The sequence below is a fragment of the Atractosteus spatula genome, chromosome 15 (assembly GCF_055471065.1).
Source record: "Atractosteus spatula isolate fAtrSpa1 chromosome 15, fAtrSpa1.hap1, whole genome shotgun sequence".
Taxonomy (NCBI): Eukaryota; Metazoa; Chordata; class Actinopteri; order Semionotiformes; family Lepisosteidae; genus Atractosteus; species Atractosteus spatula.
Window position 1 is genome coordinate 20,092,738 of NC_142720.1, and position 27,155 is coordinate 20,119,892.

Here is a 27,155-nt window from a genome sequence, read left to right on the forward strand (position 1 = left end):
ACGCCGACACAATTTGTAGGAAAATTATAATTATTACTTACTTTGTGGAAAGCTTAAGATTTTTCACCTTCTCCTCGGCATGGTCATCTGCAATTCCCACATGGCAGCCTAAAGCAAGGAGTGTCCTTGAAATATAAAATACACAATTGTAAACTCTTTTTTGCTCATGATACTGAGAGGAATATGTTGAGCTGAGCTGTCTATTTCCATATGATTCCTCTCTCATACAGTAAATGCAAAAACAGCCAAATCAGCAGAAACTGAATTAGAATTAGACTGGACGTTTCCATTAGAATCCTTCTAAGCTGTACTTTACAGTAAATAGTTAAAGGTCTTGGCTTTGCTTTTTCAGTAAAACTGCTCTAAACACAAGACCAAGACTATCCCACATCTCATATACATTAAATAATTGTCATTAAACATTAAAATAATTATATAAATTGCATTAGTTGTAAACCTTTTCCTCATCCATAAAGATATACAGTAACTCGTTTTTAAAGATTTTTGCCTTTAGTAGTTTGAGAAAACCCTTGAAATTATAATAAGAGAAACTTCATTCCTTTGTACATTCATGCTATAATCATTTGCTCAGTTCATTAAAATGTGACAGATTTAATTAAAAGAAAAGCTTTGGCAGTATTTCACTCAGAAATTGATGTCACTCCTGTTTTTTTGCGTTTAGATAGCACTCTGTCTTACTGAGGTGCTACACTCTTCTGAGCCTGTTCTTGAAATAAGAGCATTAAGTGGAATAATAAAGCTGTCCCAAAGGTATGAAAAATGTTCCTGAAATTGGGCAGTCACTGGAATATTTAAAGAAATGAGTCATTGGAAATATGTATTTAAGGCAGTTATGAGTTCTACCTTTTTTTTCATTAAAAATATTTAGACACTAATATGGTCAAATGAGGCAGGAGAAAAAGGGATCTGATAATTGCTAAACCTGATAGGTCTAAAATAATTGTACCTGTAGGCTTCCTTAAAGTGTACGAACCAATCTTAGCTATTTAAATCATACATCCATAATATTTGGTAAAAATGTGACCATATAAAGTGTAATTTTGTAATTTTGCTAATGTACTAGTATGTACTAGTTATTTAGTTATAAATATTTTGTAACTGGATGTCTTTACATTAGAAGGATATGAATGGTCTCAATAACACATAACAGATTGTGGTCTGATATTCTTAAACCTTGTACCTGGACACAAGTCACAGTGTACAAGTACCTGATGGCAGGTTTGCATTCAGTGGAAGTAAGAAGGCTTTGATTTACAGTAATCCTGACCTACGTGTGACTGCATTTAGAACAAGGAGGTATTTTTTAAGTGCCGTGGACATTACAAAATCAAGAGACATGCTGATTCTCTCGGACACTTCAAGAAATAATTTAATAAGCAAAAAATCACAATAACACAATATTGATCAGAATGCAGCAAATGGAAGAGAAATAAGGGCCAAACTGCCCCCTTTTCATTTGTCACTTTTCTTGTAAAAAAATTCTTTGACAAATGTTTTAGATAGAAAATTATTTGTTTTGATTGACAGGACATGTAAAGCTATTTTAAACTACAGTATAAACATGCTATTTGCCATCTGGCTACAGCGTAGGTGTAAAACGTTGTGCTCAGAGTTTTCTGAATTCTTCCCTAGAGCAAAGGATGTGATACAAATGCCTTCATGATGGCTTTACTGCAGCTGGTCATACATTTAAGTGACAGACATCTGTTTAATAATAATACCGTTGAAAGAGGCCTCCATTTAACATTACAAATGTCAGATGATTTTCGGTTGCACTAACAAATTGAATGACTGGGGAAGTCATCAGTTGCCAGCCAAAGTCAGAGTCTTAAGATCACTTCTTCATTTTTACAGAAGAGTCACACAAGCAATAGGTATCAGATAAGCAACATGTCTTGAGAAATTCACTAGAATTGTTCCATAATCCCATAATGCATATGTGGTGCAAAAACGCCTTTAATGCACTGAATCATTTTGCACAAAAAATGCAGTAAACTTTCTGATGTGTAATTTGTGCATTCAATTAAGCAATGGGTATACAAGGGCTTACTGTACAATCGCATACTGTATGCTTAAAATCTAAGAACAATCAAAGCTGCGCTCAGCAAATCCTCTCCTTGTCTCCCTTTACAAGACACTGAATGGCACTGACAGGTATGGCCAAGCTGGACATTTAGTCAAACAATTGTCTAGCTATAGCCAAATTTACCTTCTTTATTCACGCAGAAAGTGTAATCCGTTGTTCTTTAACTTATTTAGCATGGATTTCCTAAATAAGAGGAACATCCTATGTCATGTTCTGAAGCAAATATGATCAAACCCCCTGAAGTTTGTCTCAAGTTACTGGAGCTTGAAACTCACTTAAGTGTCTCCAGGGACATCTGTAAATTGTAATTCCGTTCTTGTTCCGGAAGTTTGGAGAACTCAACCAGGCACGGATGCTGCCTTTTGTTGTCATCTCGCACCTGCAAACGATAGCGTTTACTTAAGAAAATAAATAAAGCAATGGAGATATACCTCTGCCATGGTGAAAGGATATCCAGTTTTATATCATTTCAGTAATGGAATACATTTGTAAAATGACACCTTTAAAGTCTGGTTAAGAACACTGTAAATAATTTAATTATCATCCATCAGTCCATTTCCTAATCCGCTTCATCCAGTACATCCCAGCAAGCAAGGGGTGCCCAGCGGAATATACCCTAAACAGGATGCCAGTCCATCGCAGAGCAGACACGGATATACCAGGATCAATTTTCCCAGAGCCCTTTAATCTACCAGTATGTCTTGGGACTGTGGGAGGAATCTGGAGCAAACTCGTATGAACCCAGGGAGAACATACAAACTGCCCACCGAAAATAAGACCAAATTGCAATAGTCTATTGTAATATATTATACAAAGATCTAAGGTACAAAGATAGACATTTCTGTGGTATTCTATTTGAACTGAATTAATAAACTATAACATTTAGAAATTCGTTAGAGAATTTCTGGGCTAACTGAAATGAAAAACCACAGAATAATTAGATCCAATTTACTGCTCTCACAGCTCTCATTTAAAATATAGTAATAAAGTCAAATTAAACTTTAAACTATAACATTATTTTCTGGAGACTCACATGCCTGCCAAGATATTTGTACCTAATAGTGATATATTATAATTATTTGTACACCTCAGTATCCTTGATAAGTATTAAAATACAGGGTATCAACAGCTGCTCCACAGCTTTTTAAAGCATATGCAACAAATTCTTGATGTAAAAAGATGTTAAATATTATTGAACTGGGCCATCACAGAAAAACTAATGGTATCCATTGTGTTCATATTTTGCAGATTCAAAAACGATAAATAAAGTGGAAGACAAAAACATTCTGAATTAGCATGTCAAAGAAGAAAGACCATATCTGTTTGAAATACCTGAACGTGCTTTCTTTAAATTCAAATTCCTGGACCTGATATTAACAGTATACATTTTTTTTTGCAGTCTTTGCCGATAGGTATGAGAAATCTACATTCCCTTTGTCAAGACCGCCTATGTGGACTTTATGCTTACTTACTGTTCCATAGGTCCAGCCAAGCTCAATCTTGTTCATAACCCAGAGCTCATGAATGTTTTCTGCCAGTTTTTCACGAATTCGCTCCAAGTGAGGAGGCAAGACAATCTAATAACAACAACAATGAAAGAAGAATTACTCACTGGGTAGAGGTCGGACTGCATTGCAAACCGGGCTGTGCTTTGAGGTAATATGCTGTACCTGGCTTGTGTCCACAGGTGTCGGTGTGAAGGCAGCTTGTGTGAGGGTGACAGTGGGCCCCAGCAGGTCTCGGGTGCCTCCGTGGTCTTGCTTGTATTCTCTGCTGGGCTCCACTCTCATCTTCTCTCTGGGAAGGACAGCTTCAAAACATGGGGCGTAACCAGGAGGGGGCAGGAACTTGAACTCTCCGTGGCGGCCCCCCAACAGGAAACGTACTCTGAGGGGTGCAGAGACATAAAAAGGTGCATAACTCTGCTCAAGATCATTTTAAACGGGTCCACCAAACTTCTTCCTCAAACTAATGTCTTCAGCTAGCCTTACACACTTGCTGTCCAGTCTGCATTTCCTAAAAATAATCTGAACATTTGCTTTTTTAAGTTTTTGTGATCCAACAGTGCTGCACATTCACTCACTGATCCTACTGGAGCACACTAGTTACTCAGTCTAACTACGTTTGCATAATGAGTTCATTTATCATTACCACACTGCACTGTCACTGTTGTGACTTTCCCTGAAATTAACAGTTTATTAATTACAAATCATAATTGTTGGAGTGCGGCGCTACAGTACATCAGCATGCCTTGACAGCAAAGCAAATAGGAAAAATAGGAAGGAGAAACACATATCAGTCTTGACGACTGAAGATGGCTCTAAGGACGACACATTTCTCTTTTCTATTTTTCAGAATGGAATTAACTTTTACTTTTACTGTATGACATTGTTGAACTTAATTGGTAATTTAGTTTGGGCATGGATATATTAATGCAGACAGGTGAGTCTTCTAAATTTCATTCATTATTTCAACATACTGTAGAATCTACATCAGTACTAATAAACTAGCAATGTTGTTTTTATTATACATAGCTATTCCATAATACAATTACTCTGCTTACAGCTTTAAATCTTATCAAGGCTTCCGAATGCACGTCTATTAGTCAAAACCTGTTCTAAGTCAGCAGTTGGCGAGAAAGCAGTATAATATAAAAATCAATAGTAAAATTATTAACCCAATGTTTCGGAGAACTTCTATAATTGCATTATGACATAATGTAGACTGTGTATCACAGTCAATGCAGTCCCGTGTTAAATTTGACAAAATTACCTATAGCATTCCTTTTAGACCATTACAAATCACTAAGACCCAATTACTGACAACAAGTCATTGTTAACCCTCTCCAGAATACGATTATGAATATGCATGGTTGAGTAAGCATGAGAACAGGAAGGAATATTACTAACTTCACACCAGCAGAAAAACTAGCAACAGGAAAGAAAAGGCCATCGGAATTGAAGTTCTCAAACATGCCCTGGACAGGCTGGCCATTTATTCGGAACGAGATACTCGGAGCACTGAGGTCCAGGCAGCAGCTGATGACATCATCTGCTCTTAGAAGGTGCTGATTGGGTGAACTCACTGTCCGGGCAATACAGCCTGTAGAGTGAAAAAAACACACACACCACTCAAAATGTGATTTCTACTTGACATCCGCTGTGCAGAATTTCATGTAGATCTTCCTAACTACTAGAGAGCTGAACATCCTATTTGGCTTCTTTGACATGCATTATATTGAACTACTGGATGCTGGATGCCTGTAAGCAGCAAGATCCATTTCACAGCATTAGTTTGGGATGTGGTTAGAGTAGAACAGATTTGAAATGTGTAGCAGTCCAAACTTGAGCTCTTTACATGCTCTGTAGCAAAAATCTCTATTTTAACTTATTCTGTGAGTGAAAAGACATGCTTAGCATTATTCACACAGATTGTTTTCCCTTTTGCAGATTCAAGAAAGAGTGATATGATGCAGCATTACTCCGTGGTCCTGTACACTATATTACCTGCCCTGCAGGGAGGCACTGTAGGGTGGTTAGGATTGTTGCAAGATGAACCTATTGTAACTCAAAGTGGGCCACACTAAAAAGTTTTAATAGCCATCCCACACATAACATCTTACTGTAAATACACACTTCAAATTGGGATTTACAGTATACATTACATCTGTATGTAGCCCTGACACTCAGCCAGAATTCTTCATGGCTTTAAATTAATTCACAAAAACCCTATCCTTCACACAGTCCCAGTGGTTTGTAAGATGTTATGCAGCTTCCGTTTCTTGAAAGTTAAATATGTCAGACTACAGTAATTGGGTACAAATTTTCTGACATGTTTCTTATAAGAACATGGCAAAGACTGCAGCACAGTTCTTCAGCAGCGCGAGTTCACTGCTCCCCTCGGGTGCCACACTCTACAATGGTGTTGACCGCAGGGAGAACCCTGTTACATGCAGCTATTATACCCATTCTTCCCATTGTGAGCTCTGCCTTCGCTTTACTTTTAACTTTCACACATGATTACCTTCCAATGGGACGCCACACAACAGAAGACACAGAGACAACGGGACTTAAAGGTAACAAAAGCCAACACATAAACTGAAAACTGATTAGGAGGCACCACTTATCCTATTAGACCAACTACATTCTCATTAACATTTAATGTACCATACCAGCTTCCAGGCATACAGTATACTATCTCTGCTTTGCTACCATTTTAATCCCCTTTAGTTTTAATTAAAAAAAAGGAAGAAATAAACTGCTAAGATAAAAACACAAAATGCTGAAACTGCATTCCAGAAATGCACCTGACTTAATTATTGGAAAGGACATCATTTCTAAAACAAGATTAGGATTGCCTGTAAAAATTAAGCTATAAAGAAGTTAAAAATGCCTGAAGCATGGAAGTAATGAGCAGTATTAGAAAATTAACTTAGAATTAGAAGTGCTTCATTAAAAAGCTCCTATCCGTTACAGTAAATGTGTAACATTTATCAATAAACTATTTAAGAACTGATATTAGTTTTGCTCCTCTGTAGTAGAAACATATCACTAAAACAACAGACAACAAATGATACTGTAGCACTTGTTGCTTATTCATGAAATCAAATTAACAAAATCAACCACAATCTGGAATTTTCATATCAGTATTGGCTTAGATCTGTGGCGCATTTGAAAAGAAGCCAGGAATTCATAACATAAACTGCCCCACCCCAGTGACTTCGAAAAGGGTAAGGTTAAGGTGAAGTCAAAGTAAGGAAGAGAGAATGGAAATGTACTGTAATCTCATATCGCAGTAGGTGAAGCACAGAACGTCCGACATACTAACCTGACCACAGATGGAGACCATCAAAGCCATAAGAGTAAAGGTCATCTCCAACTCCGTTGCCACCCCAGCCTTCGCCACCCCCTGGGTAGGGGCAGTACCCATCGGTCGACGCCCAGCCAACCCGCAAGTGGGTTGCCTCTGCTGTCATAAAGGGATCCACGTGGTCCACTATCAGCTCGTAGTACCACTTCTTGTACTGGGCAGAGCCTTCACTAATTCCCAGGAAAATGTTGGGTCGCATACTTCAGAAGATCCAAGGAAATGCATTGGTGACAAAAAAAGGCAAAGCAAACAGAAAAAAAAACAACTAAGTTTTGAACGGCTGTACTTGTTAAGCACCTATCCCTCATAAGCTCAAAACGGCAATTATTAAGGTATGAAGAAATATGCCAACAACAAGTGCGGTGAATGCCAATCAGAGATCAGACACCCGTATTTCAAGATTCACCAGGAGAATTATTGAAATTTGGGTGGAAAAAGGCATCTCAGTAGCTTGCACGTCCTTGATGAGCAGTTTGTAGAGACTTAAGCTGCTTAATCACAGAATCAGCAAATTGAAACTAGAAAAGTGACTCTGATTCCACAGTAGTGATCAGATGTCTCTGGTCATGGTCATCGCTATATATTCCAGTTCATTCACTGGCACTTAACTTTCAACAGAAAAAAAAAGACATTCAAATTCCTCCAGGGGTGCCTGATAGCCCTGACATTGGCCCTATAAACACACCTGACAACACATCATCAACAACGTCCTACAGAAAATGTCACCTGAAGGACTCCGAGAGAAAATGGAAAATCTACAGCAGTCTTGGACAAAGCACTACACACTAATGTGATGTTCTATATACTTAACATTTAGAAAATACTTATTTTTAAGAGGAAAGCTAAGTCCACTACTTTTTATCTCAAACAATAGAGCTGAGTTTCAGATAAAAAAACAAGGTTCTCTTTCCCACTTTAATTGGTCTCTTACAGGATTTTCAACTTTTCACTTTTAATTCCTTGACCAAAACTGGATTCAAATTTCATTCTATGACACAGAGCTTTTACCATTACTATCTTAATGTGTATCATTATAGTAACAGCTGATTTATTGTGATGGGACACTGCAGAGAGAGAGAGAGATGGGTTCAATGAAAAAAAACACACATTCAGAACAAAGGAAAGTCAACAAGGCAGAACTGCCTGGCTAGGAGAAGGACAAGGGAATTGTCTTACCTGCTAACATGGTTGACGAGGCGTGTCTGCAACAGCAGATCTCGTCCAGGCAGTAAGTTGTCACAAATGAGATGCTGGTTCGAACGCACAGCTACCCCATGACAGACACACAGGGAGCACAAAACATCCAAAACCTGCAGGGCAAACATCATACCGATTACTGACTTCCTCTGCAATTTGTGCCTTAAGATGCTCTCAAAAGCTGGTAATAAGTCTAGCTGGCATAATGTGCACAGAATAATGGGGAAATATAAATAGAAAAAAGTATTTGTGAGCTCTGTGCAATTCCATAGTACACTTCTGCCATTGAAAAGTAACCAAGGACCATGTTTTGAATAACAACTTATTTTTCACAAACAGTACAGCTACCGAATGTTGTACCAGCTGTTTTAACACAAAATATACATTCCTGTCAATGGCATGATCTTGACATCACAAGTTTTGATATCTAATGTCCTGATTGTCAAAATATGTCTATTTTCATACCTTGTGATTCCGCCCATGCTTATCCAGGAGAGAAATTATTGATTTGATATGTCCCTCCTTGATAATATTAAGTGCTTCTGGACTTTCCACAAGAACACAATGTAAAACCTCCAAAATCCCTAAGAATAAAGAAAAATGCAGTTATCTTGAAAAGAAAATAAAACAGTGATGGAGAAACAAACTGAACAACATTTATCAAATCACCAAAGATGAATAAAGTGTCTCTTTCAATAATACACTATTTTGCAGTGCGTGGTGAAGCCATTCTAATTCATCCTATATTACTATAACTGTCTTTAATTAAAAAAACAATTAAGCACATTTTGATCATTTGATCATATCATATCATGGACATCTTTCACAAAGAAACAAGTGTATTTAACAGAATCGTATTTCCTGGGTTAGAATGATAAGCAGTAAAACATCCAAAACTCCAGTAATAATAAAGGGCTGCTGTGTATGAACTGTATATCTGGGATTCTGTTCTTAATTCTCTTGAGCACGAACACAGTTCCAGTTTCTAGACTGCAGATTATTCTAAAACACTTTCTTGTACAAAAGCAAATATAATGCTTCTGCAAACTTTAGAATTAATTCAGCCGCTAAGATCTCTACATAATTGATAAAGAAGAGTAAGACGGTTCCAGACAGGCCAGCATTATCTCCACCAGGCTTCAGAATCTGCTTGGAAGCACAAAAAGGAACCAGTAGAGTTTTGGAGCAAAGTTTTATGGACAAATGAGACCATAATAACCTCTACCAAAATGATAGAAAGGACAGAGTGTGGAAAAAGAAAAGAACTACTGGTGTTTTGAAGAACATCACCTACTGTAACGTGTGAAGTGTGGAGGTGGCAAAGTCATTCATGGCCATCTCTGAAACTGATTTAGGAGGACAAGATTGTATTTTAATGAGGATGTATTCTTCCCATATTACTAATTTATTTTACTGATGGTTTAATCCAAAGCACCTTAAAATTACACCTGTTTATACAGCTGGGCATTATACTGAAACAATATGGTACAATATGACATACGGTACAGCACCATGCTCAAGGGTACAACAGCGGAGTCCTTTTGATGAACCTTCCAGCTACGTCCTGAAGACTAACCACTGTTCCACACTACTTTATCAGCTGCGAACTTTGTGATTATTAAGTTTTAATCTTGTATCACCCGCACATTAATACAGTATTACAACTCCAAAAAAAAATAAGACTTTCTTCTTTCAACACATATCGGACAGTCATTCTGCATCTGTTGAGAATAGGCTTTTTTTGTTTCTATACAAATACACAGAATGAGGCAGAGTTTTGGTCAACCCTGTGTGCAGTTTATTGATCTCAATACATTGGGGGAAACCTGAAATGCCACAGGAAGTTATTTGCAATGCTTGTACAGTAGGTCTAACCTGTTTTTAGGGGGAAATCTGTACAGTATGTTCAACTGACTAGTGCATGAAACACAACTGCTAACACATGAGAAAATGCTGACTGGGCGACACCAGCAACTGCTGCCTCAGTCCTCTGAATGGAGCCAGAGACAAGAGCGTACAGGGTGGACAACACAACAGGTCCAGCACTTCAGGCATGGTTGTGGTTTCTAAGTCACGAGGTACTGTAGGGCATCCAGTACTTGTTCATGTGGTCTTCACTTCATTGGAAGAAAACGGCAAAGACACAAAATGCTCTTTCCTGCCATTCCCTGCCTTTACAATGCAGAAAGAAATACATGAGAAAATATTAAGGAGCAGCTCAGTCTCCTTTGTGTTGCAATTACAGTTCAGCTGTCAAGATTATGGGACTGTTTTTTGGACCATTTAAGATGTGATTTCCAAAGTTCTTAACAAGCTGGTGCAATATTAAGTGTCACACTTGCAGCCAGCTTTCGTACATCCCATTTCAATACATCAGAAACCTCACTGGCACAACTTCTCCATCCATTTCTAACGAATTATTTCAAATGAATTATTCATCTAGGGCTGAGGTACAAAAACAAATTACCTGTGCCAGTGTTTTTAATTAAAGAAATACATTTCTAAAAATCCTGCAAAACATTGCTGTGCTTGCTTATGTTATCAAGCATAACCATCTGTTTTATGACAGGTTTACAACTCTTACTGTAAGTCTTAAGGACTACCGGCCCTAATTATTCTATGTGGAATACTAGAAATGCTTCATATTCAGGTGTTAATGGGCTATTAATGCAATTAAATCACTGTTTTCACAATGCATTATTGAAATAATACGCATTGCATATTCCTTGTATTGTAAATTTGTACACTGGGACAATGTGCGGGAGTCCCGACTTGCTTTTGCCCTTGAATTGCGCTTCTTTTAAAAGTTTGTTCTATAACAAATAAGACTAATGGATCTTAATATTTGAACCCATGGAAATGTGACTGAACTTTAATGCAGACAAGAGTGCAAAGTACAGTGCCTATAGAAACAAAGTGTATCTCTACAACAACAGCTCACAGGAAGTAAAATGGCATTCCGTTTCCTCTATGGGAGCCCATGGGTTTATAGGGTCCTTTCCAATTTCCATTCATCAGACTTTATTTTACGTTTATTTGTAGCACACAACCTCCAAGTGGGAAACAATCCTGAAAAGTAATTACAAATGAAAACCGAGAAAAACAGGTTAGGTACTGTATGTGTACACATCCCTTAGTAATAGCAATTTGAAATGAGCTTACCACTTGCCTTCCAAATCGCACAACATAATACACATAAAGCCTAATTAGTATCCAACTCTAAACACACTATATTACTTCAACAACAACAGGTACAGCTCTAAGATGGGTAGTGCTGATCTTGAAGAATCATTTTTTTATGTTGGCTCACTGTCATGTCTTTCCTTAGACAGAGTATGAATATGATATAAAAAGTCCAGAAATAAGCTAGGATACACTGAAAACACAGCAATAAACTTAAATGAAGATATGTTCAACATTCTAAAGTGCACTTAGAATTAAAAATATTCTGTGCAATTTCAGTCACCTCATTACAGAAGAGAATTGTCAGGTTAAATTTTAAAGAGCATCGAGATTATTTCCTTATTTACAATGTAATACACACACAGGTGAAAATAAAATAAAAAGCCTTCAGTTTTGAACACAGATGACTTTATACAGCTCCTGAAAGATAAAGCTAATCTAATACACTACCACAAGATCATCAGTAAAACAAGACCCAGAGAACACAAATTAAGACAAAGGGATTTTCAGAATGAGAAGAAAAATGTCCTATTTACACCAACTGTGGTGGTTGTTTGGAGTAAAGACCTCCATCTTAATGATGGAGAAGCCAACTCCATAAGACCTTTCAAGAAATGACTCATATCCATGTCATTAGTAGACTAACAAGCCCATTTCCTTGCATAGTTTAATTTTTTAGACCTTAAAAGTTTTCCTTCTAATGAATTTATAAACTGAAAAGCGAATAAAATACCCTTATAAATCAGACACCATGGTAAGTTACATAAACTATTCAATTGCTTAATACTGTGAACTGATCAAGTACATACAGTATATATATTTTTCTTTTTAACAATTAATGTTTAGGATTACAGCTAGACTTTTTGCTTCTTTGCACAGGGATTTCATGTCTATTCAAAAACCTGAAGGACACTACAGGCTGGCTGGAGCTGCTGTATCTCACTATGTGGGCTGCAGTTATGTTCTGAATCATCTCACCAAAAACAACCTTGGATTTTTTTCCAGTGACTCATTATGCAAAGCCAATTTAAATTCAAGATATGCTTCCTCCTTACCACGCAGTGAACAGTAAAGTCTATTTGCTTCTATCTGACACTCAGAGTGTCAGAGCAAAAACAAAGATCAGTTTGAAGTATGATTTTAAGCATGAAGAAGCACTTCATACACAGTTCTATTTAGACGTAAACTGAGACAGTCTCTAAAATATTACAAGACTAAATTTTCTGAAATTTAGTGGCCTCACAGAAACCCGTTCAAAGAGGCCATCTTCTCTATACATTTAAATGTCATTGCAATGTTACAATGTGCTAATCACCTTTTACTAATTCATAGGATTGAAATAATCTCTAAACCACAATCAACCACCCTCTGTGGAATGCAAAAATCAGACCAAAACATCTTCTTCCAAACTTCTAAAATCTTAGCAGTATTGTTCCTGATTTTCTTTTTCTAATGGAAGCTTCATCCATTTACATAATCACATCTGACACCCAAATTGCTGGCTTCAGTTGAAGTGATACTTTAAACAAAAAAACATAAAACGCACATGAACGTATTCTTTGGGGAAAACTGTATTCAGACTTCCATCCACTTTCTAACCACTTCTTCCGATTTAGGGTCACAGGGAAATGCATCCTATTCCAGCAAGCACCTAGCACAAGGCAGGACGCACCCTGAATGAGACACCAGTCCATCACAGGGCACACACCCACACCAGGGATAGTTTTCCCAAAAGCCAATGGTGGTGGAGGAAACCAGAGATCCCCGGAAGAAACACACAGGAACATTGGGAGAACATACACTCTCCGCACAGATAGCACACAAGGTCTGGAATTGAACTTGGGGCCCCATGACTGCTAATGCAGCAATGCTAACAACTGTTACTGTTCTGCCCTTCAGGCTTCCAACAAATGTCAAAATATCAAGCCTTTTTATGCATCAAGCAACAGACTGGCTACTGCCCAGTTGTACATGTGATTAAGCCTGGCAGTAGTATGCAGTGTAAGTACCCTTCAATATTCAGGAAAACTGCTATAGGGTCTATTTAGTGATATTTGCTTGTTAAAAACCCACATGGACCTGTATCTGTCAATAATGCTTAATTTACTGTCTTACAATCCATGGAGTTTCAGTAAAAGACCACGGTGAATCAGTGCTTAGAGCAGGTCTTTGGACTGGAGGAGGAAACCAGAGGTCTCGGAGAAAAACCACTGTGGCAACAGGGAAAACATGCAAACAGACCAGTCGGTCTGGGCCCACAGAATGTGAGGCTACAGTGCTAACTGTTTATACTGCCAGTGAAGACCACCACAGCTTCATAACCATGGTATTAGAAAAAGTTAAGATGCTTAATACTTGATTTTTTGTTTTGTTTTCGTGAGTCTAGATATAGCTAACAATTAGGAACACTGAAATGTACATAGAGTAGTTTCATCGAGAAGCACTGTGCAAGTTGGCAGTGACGGTTTGCAAATTGCCTTGCGTTTACAGTGCTTGTGTTTCTCTATGAGATTCATGCATTGGATTTGTAAGTGACATGGCTTACAACACCTTCCATACCGTACATGGTTAAGCCTTCTAGAGAGGTGTGAATATCCAGTTTATTTGTGTTCAACCACCCTAAACACCTTACAATCCACCAAAGCAACAATGGCAGTTGTTTGGGGAGATTAATTAAGGTGAATGAGGCACAAAACCTAACAAGTACATTTAATATACAGTATGTGCAAATATTCACTCTGGAACACAGACTCTCAGCATTTGCTTTCAGGCAATATTTTGAGCATATTACCCAAATTAGGAAATGAACAGGGCAAATGTGAGCTCTGTCTAAAAATTGGTGTTTGACTCATTGCTCAACTGTGGCATCATCCTGGTATAATCTGTGAGATTTTGGTGAACAGCATAACTAACGCACACTGATTAGCATGTAGCTGAACCAAACACTGTATGCATTAAAGCATTATACATAATAACAGAAAAATAAACATACCAGAAGATGCTTCCAACCTCTCCAACCTGCTGATCAACCAGTCCAGGGAGCCAGAAAACTGAGCACAGTTTTTGCGATTTCCTCTTATTAGTGCCGCTTGGGAAGGAAAGTGAAAATAAAAATAAGAAACTTGTTTCAATTGCATTCCTAACAAGTTAAGATGTCTTGTTCTTACAATAATGTTCTGAGACTGCAAAACTATGTTTTTGCAATTTTTCTTTTCTTTGGAGAAAGTAACGCATTAAAATTGGAACAAATCAGGTTCATGTGACATACATACAGCTATCTGACAACCTTTAAGAATTAAAAGAAGATTAAAATTGAGATTACAACAGAAGCCAGATTATGACTCAAAAATTATTATGCACAGCTTGATCCCAATGAAAATAATTAAGATGTTGTTGCTGCTCACAGTTTGCTTAACGAAGCAATATCCACAGGAGATCAGAGCATGTTAAACTACCAGGATCCTTATTAAAGATTTGAGCTACAATGCTGCAGCTATCCCTCTTCAAGGTGGGTTCTAAACACTGAAGTATTGCTAAACCTGCCATTACTCTACCTTTCTGTATCACATTGACAGACATGGTTCCTGTATGTTGCAGAATGCTTAAAATGTTAGCTCCTTTTACATACATTTGGTACAGTATATTGCATATTCTTCTAATGCTGTCCTGCATGCTTCATGATATCCTTACCTAGTAACTCATATAATGAGTTTAATATAGACTTCCAGGCATCTCCGGCTTCTTTTCCAGCTACATCAGCAAAATGGGCTGCACTGCTGTACACGTGTAGACGGTCAATACATTCAAGAACCAGGTTGATCATGCCCTAGGAAGAACAAATACAGCACAATGTTGGACAGCAGTGCTTTCCAAGAAATCTGGTGTCTAACAGTACGAACTGTTCTCCTTACCCAGTAGACTAGCACGTACCTAAAATGAAGTCACTTCGCAAGTTAACATATACTGTACTCCCATTAAAATACCTCTTAATTGGTCATGTTTTCCTCAAGCTAGAGTGCCACTACAATGTCCAGTGCTTTCATTGTAGACACAAATCCTCAAGTTCTTATATATTAGGGCCTGGTGGAATTGATATGTGCTGCTGTAGTGTCCCAACCCTGGCAATGCCGGCCAATTACACTAGTTCACTCATTCCCAATGCCAAAGGCAAAGTGTCAGAGAACTCCTGGTGAATACCTCTTCCTGGAACAGGTTCTGTCTGTTCTTCAGCGCTCGGAGTCTGTTCTGTTTGTCCTCGTGCTCCAGATGTTCATCAGGAGGTTGAAAGTAGCCAATCAGGTCCTGAAGGCTGAGGCTGACGGACTCGATTGGTAGATCTGCACTGGAGGATTTCCCTTTCTTGCTCAGAGCATCAAGTCCCCTAAAATACATGACAAAACTGACATCTTCCCTCTTCAGAGCCATTAAAGATTGATTGCTTAAACAATGCATATGCTGTATACTGTATTTTGTATTTTCCAAACCCATTATTTATTTGCTTTATCTACTACAGGCTTGCAAAGGAGCCAAAGCCTATCGCAGCAAGCAAGGGGCACAAGGCGGGATACACTCTGGACAGCACTCCAGTCCATCGCAGGGCTCACACAGACATAGACACATTCACACCAGGGGTAACCAGAATTGAACCCAGAACCCTAACCACTGTGCCACAATGCTGCCCGTGTTCAGAGTTTTAAAACTGTAAATTTAATGTCTGAGATTATCTTTTCTCCTTCTACACTCACTTTAGCTCGGGTACTTTGGTGAAGTTTTCTTAATATCATTTCCAAGGGACTGATTATAACTGCCGAGAAGCAGAGTTCAGCAACCTCTCCTTCTCCTCATTCAGATAAATCGGCAGCTGTTCTCCCATAAAAGTGTTTCGCAATTTACTAAGCACAATTTAATGGAAGAGCTTCTCTTAGGACTGTGACAAAACTCAAAATTATATGCCTGCTTTATAGAAAATATGAATAAAATGAAAATATAACCAAGACAGACAGAACTGATATTACTATAAGTGGAGCTATAAGGTTTATTAATGTGAATTATATCTACAGCAGTGTTACAACAACTGAAAATATTGTCAGGAACTTGATTCCATTGGCGTCCATCATATTCTGAATGGGTCGTTCCAGTTCGTTGACTATAGGCGGAAACTGTGATTTCACGGTTCTGATGAAAAGGGAGTGGGAGGGAGCAAGCAAGGACCTGAGGTGCGTACCTGATGAACCTGTTGAATAGGAAGACAGTACTGCGGATGACCCTCGCAGTGCGGGACTCCTCGTGCTGGGACCTCGACAGTGTGAGCCCATCATCCATGTGCCCTTCATGGTGCATTATTGCCTGAAAGAATGAGGACTACTGTATGAGCTGCACAGAAGCAGACTGGCCCAAACAGATTTCTCAGATCACAGGGGTGCTCGTCCTGTGTCCTGGCCACATTTCCCACTGGCCTTGACCAATCACAGCCTCCGAATAATTGCCATCTTTAAAATGGGTTCATCATTCTGTTCTCCTCCCCACTGAGAGCTGATGTGTGGAGTGTGTACTGGCGCACTCTGGGTGATACACATGGTGGAGGAGGGGAGTCCCCATTACTTTAAAGTGCTTTGAGTGCTATATACTGTAAGTGTAATGAATTATTATAAATTATTTCACCATGCTATAGATACACAGATTCATGCATTCATGCATTTATAAACAAGTTCAATCAATGAACTATATACACAACTAAAAATATTTAATTCTACATTATAATTCTCTAAACATGTCATAACACAATTGTTTCTAAAAGGCAAATCTTATTTTCCACTAATACTAGTCAAAATAGTAGGTATAAATCAAAGAAAATAAATGAGGACAAAAAATATTCTGTTTAATCATACAGTAGCAGATGGGTCACTTTATCGGGGAATCACAGAACTTTGGACAATTTCAGTTTTTAACAGTTCCGATTTTCTAAAGCCAAGAGCTCAACCAGTTCAGGCTCACAACCCAGCTTCCCTTTCCCTTTGCATGGCTGCAGAATGACCAATGAGCGAATATTACCTTGCGCTGCACAGATCCCATTCGTGCACATTTGGCGTCCACAGCTTGGTATGTGAGCCACAGACAGGTGTCCACATGCTGAATGTAACACACAGAATCCCCGTACTTGATATCTGGGACTCCCATTCCATCCACCTCTTTCTTAAATCCTAAGTCCAGTTTTTCCTGAAAGCATTTACAGAACACATATTACAACTATTACAATTAACAGAAGCCCAAAACATCATTCACATGCATTTGTAACTATAAAAAACATTTTTTCCTCCAAAATCACATTTTTTCAGGTGTCCTTTTCTCAACAGCAACTATCTAATACAGTTTGGAACTCCCCAGATCTGCACAGGTTTGATTTAACAATTGTAGAAATACCAACAATAAAAGATGCAACTGCATTTATGTTAAAAACACAGATTTGCCCATCTCAGAACTTCAATGGATGACTAAGAGGTGCACAGACAGGCATCACACAATTCAGAAGGGAATTTGTCTTTTTTTCTTTTTTTTTACTACGGATTTTCTGTTCAAATAACACTTTTTCTCCAAGACACTTGAAACACAAAATACTAGGTCAATTCAGATCTAGTGAATGTGAGTCTCACTCATGATAATAAAGCCTTCTCTGACAAGCTAAACATTCCTGATGCCCAGTCAATCATCACTCAAGTGTCAGATTTTTTAGAGAGAGGGTTGTTTCATTTTGACAGGCTCCTGTATACATGGTTGACTGGAATTAAAGCTTTCTGTGTATAACCTGCCTCCGATTTCATAACCCCTAGTGCTTGAGAATTTTCCAAAGCCTGCCTCTCAGGAACAGGAAGGGAATACATTTATGGAGGCACTAACTATGAAATGCAAACCTTTCTGACATTTGCTTAAAGAACTGTGGCACTGGAAATATTGCTGTCAAATATCTATATATTATCATTTGCATAATATGGCAGAAGGGACTATTTTGAGCTGGTCTTCACTCTAAAGATATTCTCTTCTCCCTTCATAACTCAAGACCGATATCTTTACTACAACCATTAGGGGATTTATCTGCAGAGTATGTTAAAAAAAAGACTGTCATGCCCTCTCAGTTTAAGAAGAACGTCATTATAAAATATAGTTGGGTTAGCTTTTTCCATGAAATATAGCAGAATAAAAAACCCAGCTGAGCAGCAAATGTTTAAATTTTGATTTCAGACCTCCCTATTTCGAGTGAGGGTTTCAAGCCCGGTCAGCTGTTCAGAAACCTGACATGGACAATCGTCCATGCCTTAAAAGCATCCTTTGATCATAATACTGGAGCCAACAGTTTATGGTCTCAGCACCATTTTTAAATATTCTGAATATATGGCAATAGTTACTACTGTGATGTTGGTTTTTGGTCAGTATACTTTAAAACAATAAATCTCGCTGATCTTATATAAAGAAAATACTGTTACGATAACATTAGTGAAAATACATTTGCTTTATAAAATGCATGTGGAAGTGGTTGGGCCATTATAGAAAAATGATTAATTAGATGGTGAATAAATGTTATTCACCAGCCAGGGGAGGCTAGTTTACAACACATACAGTATTCTGCTCCACGAGTTTGTTGGCACTCTCGGTGTCTTTAATAAAATGTGATGGTCCAGACTAGAGAAAAGCCACTACAATCCACTTTAATCAGGGCCACCCTACAGGGATTGCAACATTTATTGCTTGGTCACGCTTTGAAAAGCTGAGATCTCTGCAAGTCACACCGACTCCTGAAGTACTGGCAGTCCAATCTGCAGGAAGGGAAAGTATCCTGTCAGAAGACCGCAATTATTTAGACATGTCACTGATCAGAGTTACTTACCATAAAAGAGAAGCAAATCTCTTAAGTGCCAACAAACATAATCAGCCCTAAATCTAATAAAAAGGAGCTGGAAAACAACTCAGAGGGCAACTCATAAGGGCAAAAGAGTCTGCTTGCTCAGTCATACAAAATAGTGTTACCGTCTAATATCACCTGCAGTAACCTCAGTTCAGAAAGCAAAAAATGAAAACCCAAGGTTCCAATTAAATTCATATACAAATACATTATATAGCAAAGTACAGATGTATCCAGGAGAGGTTTAGAAATATTGCATCAAACACTTGCATTTAAAACGTGCACTCAGATAATGTTAAAATTATAATGATAACAAAACAATGACTCTGAACTTGCAGCTATACCACAGATCAAAAGCCTGGGGGGGGGGGGAAGCAGCAAATGTTTAGATTTTGATCTCTTAGTCCTTTGTAGTTCCATAGCTGCACAGAGCCATTTCATAATCATCCCCCTCTAACAAACATAACACATATCGGTGTGTCTGCTTGTCAATTTCTGCCTTATCTGGAACTTATAAACCTCCCGATAGCAATATTAACAGTGAGTGCTATGACAGGTAATATGATTCTACAAAAGCACACCAAGCCTGGCAGTGGTAAGTACCATGGTGGCAAACACATTTTAAACAGAGAGGTCAAAAAAATACAAAATACAGAAAACGTTTTAAAAATCCAACCTTGGAAGACCGGAAGCAGAAGGCTGTGGATTTCACATCTGCTTTTTCTTTGTCCATAAGAAGGAGGCCCTTGTCATCCATTAAGCTGAGGTATTTCCCTGTGGTGACATGCCTTAGCCGGAATGGCTGTCCCCATCGGATATGGCTTCCACTCCATCTGGAATAAAGCATGCCCAGAGGCAGTGAGTTTCACATACTGATACCTCATTTCTTACCGGTTTCTTAAAGCCATTGCTTGTTTTCATGTTGAATAATAATCTCTGTGGCAGCTGGCAGTTTTTTGTCAAGCTAGTTAAAATCAATGTTCTCATTGAGGTCCCTGTGAAAGCTTTGGGATGCTGCTTGGGCCATGGTATTTGTCCACCTTTACTATTGATACAATGTATAATGTACTTGAATTAGACTCATTATCTCGATATTTAAAACTCCATGTATTGGAGCAGCACTGAGACAATGTTATTTATTGTTGCTGTATAAAATTCAAAATCTACTACAGCAAATTATACCCCAGGGTTGACACAATACAATGGAAACACTAGAAGGAAAAAAAACAGATTACATCTTTTGTGCTGCACAATCCATAATTATTTCTATTTAAATGAGACTGAAGTGCAGAAAACCTTTGCCCGTGAACAAGGTCTAACAATTCTAGTCAATTACCATACACCAGGCTACCAATACATGTCTTCATATACTGTAGGAAATTCTGATCGTATGATGGCTTATGAGCCATCAGAGGATATTAAGCACAAAACTGATCTTAAAGGATGTAATCTAACCTCCTTTAGTCCAGAGTAATCTTTGTGATTGCTCTACATGTCAATTTAATTTTTTTTCACATATAAATTAAGAAATGCAAATCATCTGCAACTCTTGAACCCTGCTCTAGCTCTGCAAGGGAGGAACTCATTCAGGTACTTGAATGAGTACATAATGTATTGATGATTCTTTTGATGTATTGTACATGTAGAAAAATGTCTTGGCTTCAGTGGAGAAAGTCATTTAAGTAGAATACTTTCCTTATTTTCAATTCAGGTACTGATGTGAATGATATCATTCAATGCACAGGGTCCTGATAAGTAATTTCATGTTGGTTACAGATAAAGGACTTGTTTATCTCTGTCAAGGATGCTCCTTGCTTATAATCATTCGTCATGCTAACAAAATGTGCAAACTCCAGCTGAAGATGGATGTTGCTTCATGGTGTCTATTGCAGAACTATGACATCAAATATAGGAATTTGATTAACTGTGAGAGTGAGGAACCATAAGATAAATGGATATATAGGGTAATTTTAAAACAAAATATTTTCAGCTACATGGCAAGACCACTCTGAATGCATGTCTGAAGGAATGAATGAAAGATCACTTTTGAAGGTAAAATGTTAAGAGATTCGCATCTGGCCTGAATTTATAGCTCTTTCAGATTTTTTACATCACTTCTTAATAACAAAAGTTCTCAAAGGCACATTTTTGAGTACACACAAAGTCAGCCCTGTTCTGTCTTTTGCAAAACGGCTTGTGCTGTGATGCGTATTTCCTGAAATGCAGCATTCTGGGTTATGTGTACATGTGTGAAGATTATCTACGTGTTGCGGGACATACAGTACAGTACAGAAAAGAATTCTGAATTTCACTGACCAAAACATTACGCTGCCATTCCACATCCCTCAACGTCTTGAGAGCAACATGAAAGAAGAATAAAAATGAGTCTTTCATTATCTCTCACTTACGCAACTCTCAGGGTCTCCAGTCTCCACAGAGACCGGGCGTGAATGGACACGGCTCCGCCCTCATAGTGCACTGTCCTGCAAAACCGAGGAGAAGCCGGCTGTGAGATTGGGAATCCAAAGCATTCAGTTTCAATCATCCATATGGAAGCTTAGACTCCAACTTCAGCAGCAGATTCTGAAACACTGTATAGAGATTTGCAGTTCAAAGATTCTAAAACACATTTACATTTTTGTTGTCGTTGTCGTTTAGTTGACAGACAAAAATATGAACATCCGTAACAATGCACCTGCAATATGGTCTCAGTTAACAATTTGTTTATTTCTTTATGGAACTTCAGAGGCCAAAACCCAGGCTGCTAGCAAGTGTGAACTGCGGACTGAGGAAGCACTTATTGCACAGCCAATAAGTCATTTGAAATGATCCAGAAAAGATCGCTAAGCAGGCTAACACATTGCATCGTTTGAAATTCTCTCAGCATTCTACAGTACCTAACTTTACTGGAGGGAAGTGTGCATTAAATCATTAATTCATTAAATCATAAATTCTCACAGGTATTCTAAAAAAATGATTTAGCCACCACATACAGTATGAAAGCACACTATAAATGTGTTTTAATGGGTTTTTCAATTCTATAAACTGTTTATGCTCTTACAGTACGATCCTTCATGAAAACTGGTGATCCATTGTATGATAAACGATTTACTAATAAGATAGATATAGAATCACTTCTATACCTGAACCACCAAATACCTACAATCCACATTTCAGTCTTAGAGCCCAACACACTTTAGCAGTGCATTTAAAACTGAGAACATTATGCATTTCTTTACACAAAGCCTTGTGGAAGTACGGAAGGAGGTATATCATGTTGAAGCTGATACCTTGGCTTCCTTCAAGAAATGGCTTGGTGGGCTCAACAGACTCCTCTCATTTATAACCATACTTCAAACATCAAGTGTCATATCTTGGTATGTGCTGCAAAACCAGTCACTTGCTTTTACCACCAAACCAGGAATTTCTTTTTTCAACAGCCATACCTTCTACGTTTAAAGATAAAAGTTGAGCCCGATACAGTCCTGTGCAGTATCAATGGATTCTACTCGGAGCCCTTAAGAAGTCTTGTAATACAACAAACCTCTAAGGAATATATCAATGAAATATTAATTACTGGTAACTGTGACTCCAAAAACATGATGTAGTTCAAATGTGCAATCGAGGCTTTTGTTAAGCCTAGTTACCATCTTGAACAGAGAAGTAAGTACAGTACGTAACAAGTGGCACGTTCATGACCTTCCACAGCAATAAACTAGTTGGATCCACAGGGGATGTCTGCTGGCTAAGAACAGTCTTAAATGAAGCCAAAATCTGCAGACAGCATTCTCTCTGAATTTTTAATAGGCTCTGAATAAGTTAAAGACTCTTTGGAAGTTCGTTTTTTTTTTCTAGCAGTAATAGGCTTGCAGCTGCAGCCGGAACTAAATTAAAAGAAAATGTGAGCAAAGCAGCTCCTGTACAAATCTGAAACAAAAATATGCAGACTGCGCTAACCCACTTTAAATCTAAAATTACTTTTATAAAAAGAGAGCTACAAATTCTTCTTTTCAAAGTTGCACAGCTTTTAAATATGCTACACCGGGAATTTGAAAAGAAAAACAGAAAATAGTTGAAAGCCATTACTGGTAAATTGCTTTAGCTTTGGACGTACACACTGTTGTATACTTTATGGCTTGTCGCAGCTGGACAGCACCTTTTTCAAAGCTGTAGAGGAACATTTACCTAGGGGCAGCGCAGGCAAAAAGGAGCTCCACCAGTGACACTATCAGGAAAAGAACACAGAATCCAATAGCAAAGTAGTCAAATGCAAAGTATTGAAAAATAAAAGCGTAGCTTAGAGGGCAATCATTGTCTCAGGTAGCTGGCTATGCTACACTATATCCCTACAGAGGAATGCTATCCATTTCCTTTACAACTGGGTTTGCGGCAACCTACAACACAAAAAATAAGATTTTTGTTTTTTGAAGAAAAGATTTCCATGACTGCCCTGGTTTTGCAATGTAACCTTCTCACACACTACATGCAACTCAAAGAAACAAAAGTGACTTGCACACAAATCACCCAATACAGAAGTAAAGAACTCATCAGTCTGCAGAGCAACCACCACAATTAAGCAGTTCAATATTCAAGCCGTATTTATCCAGTTACACGTTGATGAGTACATCTAATTTGCAATCAGCTATTTTCTGTAACTGCTGCATGCAGGAAAAATGGATGAAGCAGTGCAAACCTTTGATTAGTCCATTACAGATATCAATGAGAAGAGCAAAACAATCACAGAAAATATGCAAAACCAAGAGTGCCTGCAAACCAATAGGTAAATTCCGAGCACACAGAATGGTCTCAGCATAATCAAAGGACAAGTTCACAGCCTTCAAGGACCCCCATATTGCTTACAGCACAGATACAAGAAACACAATGTGATGCATGACTGAAACACTATGAAGTACTACTTAAAAGAGAATGCACAGATTTGATTGTAGCAGTCACATAAATTTGTGCTGTGCATACATTAGCAAGAATATGCTAAATGTTTGTGTTTTATAATCCATATGTTTCAAAAATCCTTTGCATTCTCTGAACAGGCTGTTTACTCCCATTTTTATTTTTCTCCTACAGTTCTATCACGAAAAAAACAGCATCAGAGACAAAGGTAAACACAGTCTAAAACAACTTTGACTAAGGACTTTGGTGAGAAAAAAACAAACTTGTCAATCTTTATTTCACATTAGTTAGCATCTTCAAAAACTACATCTCAACTCAATATGAACTGCTCCGTGGCTCAGGATCTGCGCCTGTGGCTGGAAGGTTGCCAGTTCGTATCCAGAGGCTGGCAGAGGAATCCTACTCCGCCGGGCCCCTGAGCAAGGCCCTTAACCCCAACTGCTCTATGGCCCTGTATAAATGGCTGACCCTGCGCTCTGACCCCAAGCTTCTCTCCCTGTCTGTGTGTCTCATGGAGAGCAAGCTGGGGTCTGTGAAAAGACAAATTCCTAATACAAGAAATGGTATATGGCCAATAAAGTGATCCTATCTTAGTGAAATAAGAAGTGTTGTAGCAGCTAATGCACTGTATTTAACAGTCAAATTAACTCATTGTCATGTGTTCGTCATCATTAATATTATTTGTTCCTCTATACACATCCATAAAGCTACTGTATAAGGTTGCTATTGTGCAGTTGCTCCCCAGTATACAGTACATGCAGGTTTGGGACCAGAAAGTCACTAACTATAGCAAAACGGCATATAAGATGAATCATGTAAATATGGAGGGTTCAGGACTGTTAGGGTGTACACTTTGCCCATGTGACTTAAAGTGGGAGGCTATTCACATAGGAATTAAGTGGACAGAGTCACTATTGGAAAGAAGATGCTGATGCTGTCTATTTCTATTTGTTGGTTTTTATGAGTTATTGATACATGAAATGTATGTTCCTGTGTCTGAACTGCACGTTGGGAATGTATTTCAAGCTAATTACATAGAAAGGGGAATTAATATCTGTAAAGAATAATGTAATTTTTCTATAAGTTGCATTCATTTGGAACATACTGCACCTTCGACTTATAATTGGATCCTCTGTGTTGTATTTGGTGGCTAAAGAAAAGAAACATTGGGTCTCTTTTCTTTCCTTTCATCATTGAATAAACCTACCATGGAATAAATCTTTCTTTGCAACTTTAAATGTGCAATTACAACATGCTGAAAGAGCACCCCAGCTTCGACTAGATGGCTACCTGACCACCTCTTCACTGTTTTGCCAAGATGCATTCTGTACAAAAATGTGAATCTTCAAATGTAGGAGTTGCAATGCTTCTCAAACCCTCTGTCAGTGGCACCACCAAGAATCCCATGGAGAAGCCCGGTTCCCAAATCATGGTTTATATTGCCTATAGGACAATCTGAATTCTGTCCTTTATAGATACTCAATATATAGATACAGCAGGTATCTCTAAGTATTTAATGCTGTTAATGTGTATCTTCAACTCCACCTCTGAGAAGCCCCAAGAACGGACTTGGTAACAGTAACATTTGTGTCTACACCTCATATGCACTGCCTCCTGGGGAATATCAAGACTCTTGAAAGACCTCAAGAAAGAAAGAAAGAATGCTATATGACAAGGTGACAAATAAATATCAAATGAAGCCAGACAGTGAAAGCTGTCAGAGGAAGGAACACTAATGGATTAAAATGATAAAATTTAAATTCAGAAACAATTCAGTCATCTTCTTAAAGCTGACACACAAAACTAGGCGTGCACATGAAGCATTTCGCAAAGCAGTATGGGGAGGAGAGACTGCATGGCAGTGAAAGCAGACTAGACTGAGACTGCAATGCAGTCAGCCTAGGCTAACACCTCTTAACCACGCTGGGCTGTCATGTGGTACAAAAATGTGAAGGGCCAGTGATTTACTCCTTTTAAGAGTCCTCTTAGTATGCACCTAGTGAGAGCATAGAGCTGCCTTTGAATTATGTTTTCATTCCGGAGGTTTTCCTCTGTGTGGAGAACATGAGCATGGTTCAGTGAGGATAGCTGGGGGGACTAAGGAGGGGGGAACTGGAGCTTAATCTTACACCTGACTCTCTCACGCCAGTGATGCATCATCAGCAACAGACAAAGGCACGCGGCAAAAAGGTTTTCTGGGCAGGAACAGCAGGAATATAAAGCATATAAATATTTTCATTATCAGACAAGGTTCTGCTAGCGTTTGCATCTTCATGTATGCATGTGCATACACTCGTTTTTATCTCTCTTCTGGGTTTTCATCTGTTCAGCAGGCAGCATTAATCCTGGCTTCCTCTGAACACAGCTCTAGATACAAAACTCATTTGGTCTGCTCTGTGTAAAATGTAGTTATGTTTTGTTGTCATAGGTTTTGTTATGCTGCTGTATTATGTTCTCAGGATCAAAGATGAAGAAAAATGCTTAAAATGTGCCCAGCAAAAGAGCATGAGTAAACAATTTTTCAGGAGTTTACAGCATAAAAAATTCATCCTTTCTAGGAGAGCTTTAAAGCAGTTTTGCTTGGAATCCACTTCATATCTAAATTTGTAAATACAGTTGCTGTGCCATTGTAAGGATCTATCATTTCACATGAGCTGTTAAGATGATGAATTCATTAAGTTGGCATCTTAACTTTGAACTAAACCATATTTGGAATATTTGTCATGTTCTTCAAAATACTGTTGAACCTTAAATAACAAGTATATATTTTTTTAAATAATTTCCAGGGCAGAGAGAGCAATGCAATATAACTTTCCCAAATGTATAATTTATTTTGTTGTTTAAAGGTACAGGGTAAACTTTTATTCATTTGTCAGTCACATATCTAAGTAAAATGATGCATATTTTTATCCATAAAGGGATTTATATTATTTTGGTAATATGCACCTTTACTAAAACAAAATGAAACATTTTATAGACAAAAGAAAATGTGGGGAC

General features: G+C 38.2%; 1 protein-coding gene across 1 annotated transcript in view; it reads right to left on the bottom strand.

Annotated features, from left to right (window-relative positions):
- Positions 1–27,155, bottom strand: part of ryr2a (ryanodine receptor 2a (cardiac)) — a 194,809-nt gene that overhangs the window by 77,762 nt on the left and 89,892 nt on the right. Inside the window, exons 10-24 of the mRNA XM_088933768.1 lie at positions 21,659–21,733; positions 19,927–20,083; positions 17,408–17,572; positions 16,581–16,702; positions 15,554–15,737; positions 15,047–15,182; positions 14,349–14,444; positions 8,639–8,757; positions 8,153–8,286; positions 6,935–7,176; positions 5,017–5,209; positions 3,778–3,994; positions 3,580–3,684; positions 2,383–2,486; positions 42–125 (exon numbers count right to left, since the gene is read on the bottom strand). Of these exons, the coding sequence (XP_088789894.1) occupies positions 42–125; positions 2,383–2,486; positions 3,580–3,684; positions 3,778–3,994; positions 5,017–5,209; positions 6,935–7,176; positions 8,153–8,286; positions 8,639–8,757; positions 14,349–14,444; positions 15,047–15,182; positions 15,554–15,737; positions 16,581–16,702; positions 17,408–17,572; positions 19,927–20,083; positions 21,659–21,733 (2,133 nt within the window). The remainder of the gene's footprint in view (positions 1–41; positions 126–2,382; positions 2,487–3,579; positions 3,685–3,777; positions 3,995–5,016; positions 5,210–6,934; positions 7,177–8,152; positions 8,287–8,638; positions 8,758–14,348; positions 14,445–15,046; positions 15,183–15,553; positions 15,738–16,580; positions 16,703–17,407; positions 17,573–19,926; positions 20,084–21,658; positions 21,734–27,155) is intronic.